The sequence below is a fragment of the Columba livia genome, chromosome 17, assembly GCF_036013475.1.
Source record: "Columba livia isolate bColLiv1 breed racing homer chromosome 17, bColLiv1.pat.W.v2, whole genome shotgun sequence".
NCBI lineage: Eukaryota > Metazoa > Chordata > Aves > Columbiformes > Columbidae > Columba > Columba livia.
The window spans coordinates 5,310,831-5,322,129 of record NC_088618.1 but is presented as its reverse complement, the minus strand read 5'-3'; the positions used below and the strand labels follow the sequence as shown (position 1 = coordinate 5,322,129).

At 44.6% G+C, this 11,299-nt stretch overlaps 1 protein-coding gene across 1 annotated transcript; it reads left to right on the top strand.

The window, feature by feature from the left end:
• Positions 1 to 6: 6 nt before the first annotated feature.
• RPL6 (ribosomal protein L6) lies at positions 7 to 4,224 on the top strand. Its single transcript, XM_065033529.1, has 7 exons — positions 7 to 396; positions 1,077 to 1,310; positions 1,403 to 1,501; positions 1,826 to 1,969; positions 2,917 to 2,965; positions 3,342 to 3,526; positions 4,029 to 4,224. The coding sequence occupies exons 2-7, from the start codon at positions 1,077 to 1,079 to the stop codon at positions 4,179 to 4,181; spliced, it is 864 nt and encodes a 287-aa protein (XP_064889601.1). The 5' UTR covers positions 7 to 396; the 3' UTR covers positions 4,182 to 4,224.
• Positions 4,225 to 11,299: the final 7,075 nt, after the last annotated feature.

The following is an 11,299-nucleotide window of genomic DNA, read 5'->3' as shown; positions in this document are numbered from 1 at the left end:
TCATCAGGCTGCGCCGCCGGCCCGCCCCCGCCTCCCAAGGAAGGGTGCCCGGGAGCGAGCGGGCTCGGTGGCAGAGCCTCGTCCCGTGAAGCTGGGCGGGGAAGGGGTCGGGTGGAGCGTTACCTCGGTGGTGCCTGAGCTAGAGAGTGGGTCAGGCAGCAGCAGGGCCGCGATCCCCGCTCCCGGAGCCGCTGGTCGCCACGCAGCCTCCCCCGAGGTGGAACGCGGGTGTCCGGTGTTGCCCCCTCCCCGGTGACCTGGGACTGGCCGGGACAGAGGCTGACTCGCTCGGACTACAACTCCCAGCGTGCTCTGCGGCCGGCGCGGTGACGTCAGACGCCGTGCTCTCTTTAGGCCACTTGTACCCGGATGTAGGTCCCTTTCCCTCCCCGGAAGGTAAGAATGGCGGAGCGGCGGCGGGCAGGGCCGGGACCCAGCGGGCGCCATCCGCCGCCATCTGCCCTCGGGTGGCTGTGCTGGGCTCACGGGCCCGGCCCGGCGCCCGCAGGGAGGCTGCGATGGGGCCCAGGGACCGATATGGGGCGCGGGTGGAGCGGGAGGTTAAGCCTCCTCCGGCCGGGCCAGGCCGCAGTTGGCTGCGGGGTCGGACTGGGCCTCACCGGCCGCGCCAGCGCCTCCTGGGACGCGCCGGGGCCCGGCTGAGGAGCAGGAATTGGGGCTGGGGCTGGAGACCTCCGCAGGGCTGAGCCGTAGCCTGGGGAGAGCTGGCGTAGCCCGGCGGTGTGGCAGGGCCCGGCAGCTCCAGCGGGGCCGGGGGTTGTCCCGAGCCCGGGGTGGCTGTGAACCCCCCGCGGACAAGAGGGTGGCTTCGGTCTCGGCGTCTGCTCGCGTTCTCTTGGGCTTCTATCCGAGGAGGGCTCGGATGCGTTCGGTGAAGTTGGAGCTGTAACGTGGAGGAGCATTTGGTGTAACGGGTGGGTGTGCAGCAAGCAGAACAGCGTTTCACTCTGCAGTTCTTACAATGGTGTGAAGGATAAAATTCTAATTTATTTTGTTTCTGCAGTTTAGGCACTCCTCTGCACAACTCCTAATTTCTGGTTGATTTGGCTCCACAGATGGCGGGTGAGAAGGCAGCCAGTGAGAAAAAGCCCAAGAAGAAGACGGGTGAGAAGGCGCCGGCTGCGCCGAAGGCAACCCAGAAGGATGCGGGCGAGAAGAAGAAGAAGGTGAAGAAGCATCATGCCAGCCGCAACCCTGTCCTGGCACGGGGGATCGGGAGATACTCCCGGTCAGCCATGTATGCCAGAAAAGCACTGTACAAGCGCAAGTACACTGCTCCAGAAACAAAGGTAGGACAATAACTACTGTGTTTAAATACTCATGTTTTTTGTGGTGACTTTGGTTTGAAATTTCATCTGTTTTCCATTTTCTTTGCCTACAGATAGAAAAGAAAAAGAAAGAAAAGCCACGTGCGACCATCACCAAGCCAGTTGGTGGGGACAAGAATGGAGGCAGCCGTGTGGTTAAAATCCGCAAAATGGTGAGAAAAAGAACACAGGCGCTGGCAGTTTGATGCTGTTACGTGTAACTTTTGATGAGCTGATGTGCCCCTCGGTTGGGGCAAAAGTGGGTTTGTCCTCTGCCATTTGTGTTGCTGTGCTGAACTGGGAGGATGTGCAGAAATACAGAGCTGGTCTCTGCTTTCACTGTTGTGTAATTGTACAGAAAATACTCAATGTGTTCCTGAAGTGCAGGTTGCAGCTTAAAAAAAATACCCTTATGAAAGGATAAGTTTAAACTGTAGCAAAAGCTTTCTGTCTCTTGGAATACAGGGTGATCCAACATTTTGCTTCTCTTTTTCTAGCCCAGATACTATCCCACTGAAGATGTTCCTCGCAAGCTTTTGAGTCACGGCAAAAAGCCCTTCTGCCAGCACAAGAGGCGGCTGCGAGCCTCCATCACCCCAGGAACCGTCCTGATCCTGCTGACCGGGCGTCACAGAGGCAAGGTAACAGGGGATGTGGACTCTCAAGGTGCCTTTGCAGCTTTTCTGCGCTGAAACTGTTTGGAGGGAGCAGAAGTTTCCTGAACTGGTGTCACAGGACTCTGCTCAGCCATGAGATATGAATCTGCACATTGTGAATTCTGTGTAAATGCTTTCTCTCATCTTGCTTTTAGAGGAAAAAATCTTTAATATTCTTCTGCACAGAGCTGGAAGTAAAACTGGCTAGTCTAGTTGCCTAGACGAAATTAAGAGAGTTTTCCTGCACTGCAGAGAAGTGCGTAGATTCATGTCATGCAAACTTTGTGCTGCAGAATGGCAAACCAGATGCCTGTTTCTGTTGTTGTTGCAATGAAGCCAGAACTCTGTCTTATGCTACATTTTCATTATTATCAAGGTAACACTTGATTGTTACAGTAAGCTGTTTTCTTCATCTTAATGATGTTTACTAACAGATCTTAACCAACGTCCTTTATTTTCTTGAATTATTTGACTCCACGTTACTGAAAGGAATGCTGTTCAAGGAAGGAAATCTTGACCACAAGGGAAAAATGCAACCAGGGGATGGCTCTGACCCTGTGGTACATTGTGGTGCCCTTCTGGGTTTTGCCTAGTTCTTGCCTTTAACTTGTACAAAGAATTTAGGTGGGATGGCTGTCTCACCAACCTCTAGACTAGGCAAAGATGTAAAAATAAAATCATAATAATTGGCTTTGCACAGCCTCAAATGGTGAAGGGTCACAATTTGTCACAGATGTGGTAACTCTGTTTGGTGTTTTGCCTCATGCAATGGTCACTTCTCCAGTTGCACAGTTGTGCCTAAGCCAGGATGCTTTGTCAATGCTTGTACCAGTAAAACAGGCCGAGTGGTACCGGTAAAATGGGCATGGTGCCACTTCGGTTGCCGTATTTCAGTGCTGCAACCTGAGGACTAATGTCACATCTCTTTTCAGCGTGTCGTCTTCTTGAAGCAGCTTGGAACTGGCCTTTTGCTTGTTACAGGTAAAAAACTTTACTTAAGTATGATGGGTTTTTTCGTTCGGGGGTTTTAAGTTCAAGTCTGTCTTGGGTTAGTATCGCTACAGAACTGCTTGTGGATGGTTTGGTGCATCGCATGTTAATGTAACTATGCGGAATCATGTTTTGTTACTTTCCAGTGGGATGGAGGTGGAGGGGAGATAATTAAGTTCCAATAGCCTGGAAGACATCAGGAAGTATTTTTTGGCTTTTCCAGAGGCTGTGGGAAGGGCTTTGTTGATCAGATTTTAGCTGTAGGCATCTCTGAAGAAACTAATCAACTGCACTACAAAAATTCAACTTAGAAGCAGAGGTTGTTGCCTCAGCAAGCTAACCTCTTCTGTCCTTCCTCTGCCTTCAGGACCCTTGGCTGTCAATCGTGTCCCTCTGCGTAGGGCCCATCAGAAATTTGTTATTGCTACATCTACAAAGCTTGATATCTCTGGAGTGAAAATTCCCAAGCATCTCACTGATGCCTACTTTAAGAAGAAGAGGCTGCGTAAGCCCAAGCACCAGGAAGGCGAGATCTTTGACACCGAAAAAGAAGTAAGGAACATGGTTGCTCATTCTCTTAATGTTCTCGTTATTTATAGGCTGGAAAGGGGGAAATACCATGAAACAAATGGACAATTGAATTTTAAGCGGTCCTCAATAAAGTGAGGTAGTGCCATTAAAATTAATTAATATAGCAGCATTGAGGTAAAGCCGTTTTAAATTTGGGGATTCTTTTCTCCTTGTCCATTAGCAGAACAACAGCATTGATAATTCCAGGTAAATGTCTGTCTTTTTTTGACCAAAAAACACCTTTACTGGTTTGATCCTGCCAACAGCGTGCTGCTGGCTCCGATATCTGCAACGTAAGCCCAGCAGCAGCTTCAGTTTTCTTAGCCACCTCCAGGCTTGTACCACCTTTCCCATATTTAGAACCAATGGAGAAAAGGTTTCCTGAAAATGCCAGAACTCACAGTTTGCCCTGAATTTTCTCATCTCCGTAAAAGAATCTGAAGTCACTCTGCAGGACTTTAATGTTATTCTTTGTACTTTATAGAAATACGAGATAACAGAGCAACGCAAGACAGACCAGAAGGCAGTGGATTCGCAGATCCTCGCGCGAATCAAGAAGGTGCCTCAGCTCCGTGGGTACCTGCGTTCTACATTCTCTCTCTCAAATGGAGTCTATCCTCACAAACTGGTGTTCTAACTGTTCTGAAAGCACCATATTAAATTTGAAGGGAAAAAAGAAAGGATTTCTGGTGTCTTCATTGCAATCTGTAACAGAACGTGTTGCACAAGTCTTGCAATGCATCTTATTTAATGGATGGGAAAACTGTGGCATGAAATTCTGAGGGGATATACGTAGATTACTAGAATTCTGGGTGTAGGGGTTTTATTTTGTTGGTTTGGGTTTGTGATTGTTGGGTTTTTTTTAACTTCAATATAAACAGGAATTCAGCTTTCTTAACTGAGCTGAGGAGGGGGGGGAAATATTTTCTCTTGGGAATAGCAGGTATAAATCCTGGATTGACTGTCAGGACACATTGCAGAATAAAATCCAGCTCCATGTCTGCGCTGGCTTATTTCTCTGCATGGTTATCCAGAACATTGGTTTCAACAGTATCTTTTGTGAAAAAACAGATCTTGGCAACAAACCACTGCTAAGAAACTCATCAGCATTTTAAAGCTTGTGTACAGCTGCATTGAGATGGTTTTTCTGATGAAGAGCTTTGATCCATCAATCACTACAAAAGCCTCGGCAAATATAGGAACTTTTAAGAAACCTTTCAGGAGCTATGCCTTATATTTTGAAGCGGAAACACTGGGAATACTCTAGAGTTTGGAGTTCTGCAGGGTAACATCATCCCTGGAACCATAACACCATTTGGAATGTATGTTGCCTCCCAAATCCCATATTCTTTTTCCTATTCTTTGTTTATCCTTGTGAGATGTAACACTTTAAGTTGGGAATAATACCACCTACTTAGATCAAAAAGCAATGATTTTTAATTCTGTAGGCTCAGAATTGAGTTAAAAACCAATCTGTTTCTGTGCTAGGCAAGTATTTTTTTATTGTGGGAGTTTTCTGGAGTATTAACAATTTTTTTATATCAAAAACTGGCAGAAAGCGAGTTGAGAGAGCCAGTCCTGTCTGTTTTATTTCTCTGTAGAGGTCAGTTACCAGGTATCTGGAAGAGGATGCTTGGGTAGCGATAGCTCTGCTCTTACAAAAACCGAGGATGTACATATTAACAACTCTGGCACGCTTGAGCTCTTTCTTAGCCAGACCTAGGCAGGAAACGAGGCTTATATAACTGCACCATCTGTCTTCCCATTAATTCTTAGCTGGAAGTAGCCAATGGGGTCAAACTTGATGGAGAGTAGAGATTTCATCAAATTCATATGAGTGGCAGGAAAATGGGCTAGAAAAAGGAGTAACAAGACCCTCACTGAGGCAGAAACTGCAACATCATATTTGTGGTGAAGGAGGAATTGGGCTTTGTGTGCTCCAGAGCCAATGCAAAACCTCAGACACCTGCAGAATACCTGTCCCAAGAGTCTATGGCCACCTTTACAAGTGAAGCTGGCAAGCATTAGGGTGTGGAAGTACATATATTGCACTGGTTACTCTTCCATCTTCCTATTGATAACATTAAATATTAGTGTGGTTCAGCAGAGGGAGTCAGTGAGCAAGCTTTGTCCAAACACTCAACTTCTGCCCTGCTGGTGCATCTCGTGTTGCTCTAAGCTTGGTTCTGCTCTGTGGAGCCGCTGTAATTTTCCCTGTCATCAGAACTAGATCTGGGATGAGTTACATCTTCTGTTGTATATGGTTTGGTGGGTAATTGGTGTAATCAGAGGTTTCTTAAGTTGATGTGAGATTTTACTGCAGTGATGAACTGGCCTGTTTGCATAAATCAACTCAACTCATAGAAGTGTTGCACGCATCTCACTGCTAGTACTAAGAGAAGTTCACTGATGCTACCAAAGACTTTAACCCGTTATGCTAAGAATGCTCACTTGAAGTAAAAATTGTATGTGGGAACATTTAAATGGAAGTTCAAAACTGGCAAGTAAACCTCTTGATGAAAGTAGTTTGTAGCAGCATGTGGTGTTGTAAAATCTGCAGATATACTGCATCACACAGAGGTTAAGAGGACACTCAAGAGGCTCTAGTGCTTCAGTCGCTCCCCTCTGGGAACAGGGAAGTTGTAGTAACAAATCAGGGCTGGTCTAAGAATAACTGGGCATTTAGATACAATGGTGTTTTCTATAATTATTGATTACTCATTTGTGTATCAGAAGATGTGACATGATACTTGGAACTATTCACCTTGTTTACTGGGAGGGTTTGTCTCCCTGTGTTTTGTCAGGAAGTGATTTGATAACACAGAAGGAATGTTCTCCCGTCCTTCATTGCGTCTCTCACCACGGTCCTGTCACCTGTCTGACCAGGTGGTGACCAGTGACACAGCCCTGCAAGGTAGGGAGGGAGAGGAATGAATATTTTCCTGCTGGTTTAGATCCCTGAGCTGAGTCACTGTGGGACCAGACGAATGCTGAGGTGGGAGCAGGCCTGCTGCTGGGGGAGCTAGCTGCTAAGTCAAATTTTAACACTAAATCGTGCCAAGCAGCTCCTCGGGCTTTGCTGCAGAAAATGGAGACAGCAAAACCCTCGTCTGTCATAAGGCAGCCAGTGGACAGCTGTGATTTGTCTCTCGCTTAACCTCTCAAATATTTTCCTTAAGCCTTGTGAAATCTGGCTTGTTTTCTGAAATACTCTGGGGTGGGGGATGGAAAAGAGGAAAAACAAGGACTGTCCAGATGACCAAAGCAGAAACAAAGTGAATATTCAGAAGGCTTTTTCAATCTAGATAATACTGTCCGCTACCTGAAAAATCCTTCCGCCACATAAAGAGCTTTTGTGTGCGTTCTCGCTGTCCCGCAGCTTTTCTCATTCCAAGCATGTAAACAGTTCTGCAGTCCTGCCTCGCTGAGTCACTGCTTTTTGCTGAGCATCCCCCGCAGAAGAAGCCAGAGACATCCAAAGCCTCCATCACCCAATGAAAAGTGCTGGAGATGTGCAGGTCCAAAAATAGTGACAGACTCAACCACAGCAGCACTTCATTAGCATCAAATGTGCTCTTTGCTTCAGCTGCCTAATAAAGTGATATGTAATTATAATAAAGCATCATTTTGAGAGGAAAGAGAGAGGGATGTTGGCTTTCTCAGGGAACCGGTGATAAGATGCAACACTTTATTATCTACAGGCACCTATTTTAACCTATTGGCTGCCTCTGTGAAGTGACCTAATATCCAGTGATGAGCTATGCAGTTCACCTATGCTATAGGATACCTATAGGATGTGTGTTGTCACAAAGGGGCAGCTGAACCTTTTCCTCCAGCATCTTTCCATCTGGTCTCTGCTTTCCCTCTCATCATGGTTCACACAACTGTTGCCACTGGGATACCCAGCCCCACTTCTGCAAAAAGGCATTCTGGATCTCTCCACAAGCTCAATCTAGAATAAATAAAATTTAGGGACAGTTTCTTTATATTCACTACCTGGAGGAAGCTCTGCTTTAGCCTCACAGAAAATGTAGGCAAGATCAGCTGAGAAACCATTCATGGAGAAGAGCTGGCCTAGGCAGCCTCCTTCTAGCAAATGCAAAATAATTTCTTCTCCTCTTCTCCAAATGCAGATTCCCTTCTCATTTTAAATTATTCAAGCATTAGAAACCACATCCAAATGGATTTCACTACCAGAATTTCTTTCAGATTCTCTGTATATTCTTCTTTCAGTACATTTTGTTTCTTGTCTTTCAGCAAAGAGGGCTTCCTGGTCTCTCCATATTAAAATCAACTGGTTTTTAAGATCAAAACTGGTTTTTACAGTTTTCTACCCAGCGCTTAAAACTTCAGGCAAGAAATTACCCTGCCCAGTTTGAAACTGGACAGCAGAGTTCTGCCCTGACCCACCATGAAGGCTGTTACTGAGGCTCTTAAAGTCCCAGTAAGATAAGAGCTCACACCATTCTCAGGGGATTCAGCCCTACAAATATCAGTGGCTCCTTCGATTTTATCAGCTATTGCTGTTACAAGATGGACACGTGGACGGTTTAGTCCAAGAGATGCAGAACTACAGAGGAGTCATGTAAACTGCACGGCACTTTCTTCCATCATTAACGTCCGGAAGAAGCAGGTCATGTAAATGATGTAATCATGTGGGTCCAGGATTGAGAGCTCCTGCTCCTGTTCTGGTTTGGGGACAGTGCTGAAGGTCCCATTGACTTTGTGTGGGAATGTGAAGATCCAGGAAGAGGGGAACTGTTTACCTGGTCATTTGATTTCTGCAGTTCTCCTGCATTACAGTCTGCACTAAGCACTTGACAACTCATTGTTTGCACAATCAGAGCAATTAAGTGTTAAATCTTGTTCATAATAGTTCTTGCTGGGTTTTTTCCTCGTTGTTCAGAACAAAGCGAGCCGGTCCCACTGGCTGTAATCGACCTTTGCACTGAGTCACGCAGGGCTGGTCTGTGATGGTTGTACGTGGAATTTAACGTGCTTGCCAAGGAGCAACCATGACATTTCTTACTTGTTTCTTGCTTTTTCATAGTTTATTGGTTTGGGTTTTTATTTTTAGACCAGTCTAGTTTCAACCCTCTCACAGATGACGAGTTAGGAAACATTTTTGTCAGGTGACTGCCTTTTTTTGCTCATTTTATCCTAGTTTTATCCCCATTAATTCAAGGTTTATCTTTCTCAGGGGAAACAACTTTACATGGTGGATTGTACAAACAGCCAGTAACTTCCATGACCTACCCATGGTTCACATCATACCAAACATAAATACTTGTTAGTAGTAATAATGATAAGAAGAGAGGAAGCAAGGTATTCAAAATATTATTTGAGATTAAAGAAATCAATTTTTTTTTCCCAGCTATATTGATTTTCCTTGTGATCCTGAGCAAGTAAGTTAATTTCAGTGAGCTCAGTGCTCACATACCTGCAGAACAGCGCTAACGCTTTCTCCTATTGGGTCTGAAGAAGTGTTTTAAACTACTGCAGACATACAATTTATGACAATGCTCTAACACACATAAAAGAATAAAATGTCTATCCTTGCATGACACTTGGGAGGGAACCTGATCCATTATTCTATTCTTTCTCTACTGAGATCATATCAACATTTAATACTAAAAAATAGGAACATTGTGTCGTGTTCTGGCACAGGTGGCATGAAGAATAAATGTCCTATTTATCAGGTGTAATGTCATTTTTTTTGCAGAACTTAGTCCATTATATTTGTACAGGACAGTACAGCTAAGAGATTTAGAGTCTCTGGTGACATTCTGTGTTTCCACATTTTGTCCAATTAGGGTTTCTAGCCCTTTGTCTGCTGATTTTTTTCTAATGATCATAATAAACAACTTCTCATACTTTACATTCACTGAGCACATTGGCCGCCTGACACCCAACAGAGGTAAAAACTGCCATTATAACACCGAGAAACCGTACACAAAGGTAAAATGATTTATTCAATCCACTGGAGTAAGTCAGTGGGATGCAGAGAACCACACCAGGTTGCAAAAGGAAAGGATTTAAACCTCATGAAGAAAATAGGAGACTAAACCAGAAGCAATTCCGTCTTCATCCATTTTGTGAGTACTACCTGATAAAGAGATTTTCCATTCTCTTGACAGATGCACTTAGGATGTAATTGTTTTTAAATTTAAGGCTTTCAGATATCACCATGTGCTATACATGGTGTCCTATTGTTCAAAATGCCTGTTTTCACATGAGGAAATAAAACATAAAGATAAAATGGACTAAAAACCAGTCCTAGGCAGCAAGTCCTTGATATACAAGGGAGGAAGGTTATTTTTCAGAACAAGGAAATAGGAAGGCTCTAAAAAGAATGATGCACCCTCAAAATGTTGCACTGGAGATGTTTAGGTAAAATCAATATTAAAATTACTGGTGTGAATGTCTTGCTAAGCTGAAATGAAGATCTATGTCATGGAATTTCATAGAAATCAGTGAGTAACCGTAATTGTTCCTTAAAATAAGCACAAAAAGTAAACCAATGCCCTTCTAGAATCGGGGAACTGAAACAACAGCAACTATTACTCAAATGACAGGCACATGGCAAAGCTTCTGTACATTGTCCATTATCCGCATGGTTTCCCTCTGGACGGACACAGAAAGTGCAAAAAGGCATTTGAAATCTGGAGCTTTGTGTTTGTTTGAGAGAAAAAAAACCCACATGCACATAGTAGGGACACAGAGGGAGAAAAAAGAAAACTGCATTTTGAGGCTGCTGATGCAAGAGAACCTTTTTTTTTTGGTCAAAATAGCGGCTTGGGTCAAAGCACTGTGAACAAAAATCTGCGGTTTACTTAAGCCAGCAGTCTAGGAAAGAAGACTTTTCATGCTTTGTAAATAAACAGGACTTCATCAAGGCGATGACTAGCATCACCATGTAACTGTCTTCTAACGCAGGCAACCCACTAATCTCCAAATGGGCTAACAGCTTGAATCAAACAAAAAAAAATAAAGAGAAAAAAATACAAATAACATCACAAATTATGTGACTTGGGCTTACTTGAAATAACAGCCGATTTCACAAGTACCTGAGAAGTGTCCCCAGCTGAGCAGCTGTCTCCCGCGGACTGATAAGAACACTCATTAGAATTTCTAGCCTTCTCCCCATCCTGTCACCTCGAGCTGCAACTTCTCACGTCACTCAACTGGCTACCGCACCAAGCCTGCGGAGACTGGATAATCAAGCCTAAAACCTGGCTTTTTTATGTGTTTGTCATGCCCAATCATCAGCCATATGACAACAATCTGGAAGAAGGGAGGAATGTGCACGATATACGTCATGTGGTCGCTGTACTGCACGTGAAACCTGGGCTGATGCTATTTGTGGACCTACACTCTAATGAAGGCGGCAATGCTGGTACCGTCCTCAAAACAGCCGGTTGGCTTTGGGTGACTGACAGCGCTGCTCTCAGTCCTGTTGAATGATTGCTCGCGGTGTTATTTTAGTTGAAGGGCAATTAACTGATCCTCATGGTTTATCTGTAGGCTACTTGTGATGTTGTTCTTTTCAAAGAAACACTGCAATGTTGTTAGGCGTGAAATCAAGGGTTCATAAAACAATTCCAGGAAAGTCTTTTATCTGTCAAGATCAGGATTTCATTAGCATTTGACATTCCACTGCAGCATCCATGAACCCAACTCTACAATATTTCAAATTAAGAAACCATCCTACCTGTAGCAACATGAAAAGATTTTCAACCATCCTGGTTTTATCGG

What these genes read in the sequence shown, in the direction of transcription:
- RPL6 (XM_065033529.1), top strand. Translation starts at nt 1,077, where the DNA reads ATGGCGGGTGAGAAGGCAGCCAGTGAGAAAAAGCCCAAGAAGAAGACG. An exon ending in TGGCCTTTTGCTTGTTACAG is followed by an intron (nt 2,966 to 3,341) that starts GTAAAAAACTTT and finishes CTCTGCCTTCAG; the next exon opens with GACCCTTGGCTGTCAATCGT. An exon ending in TCTTTGACACCGAAAAAGAA is followed by an intron (nt 3,527 to 4,028) that starts GTAAGGAACATG and finishes TGTACTTTATAG; the next exon opens with AAATACGAGATAACAGAGCA.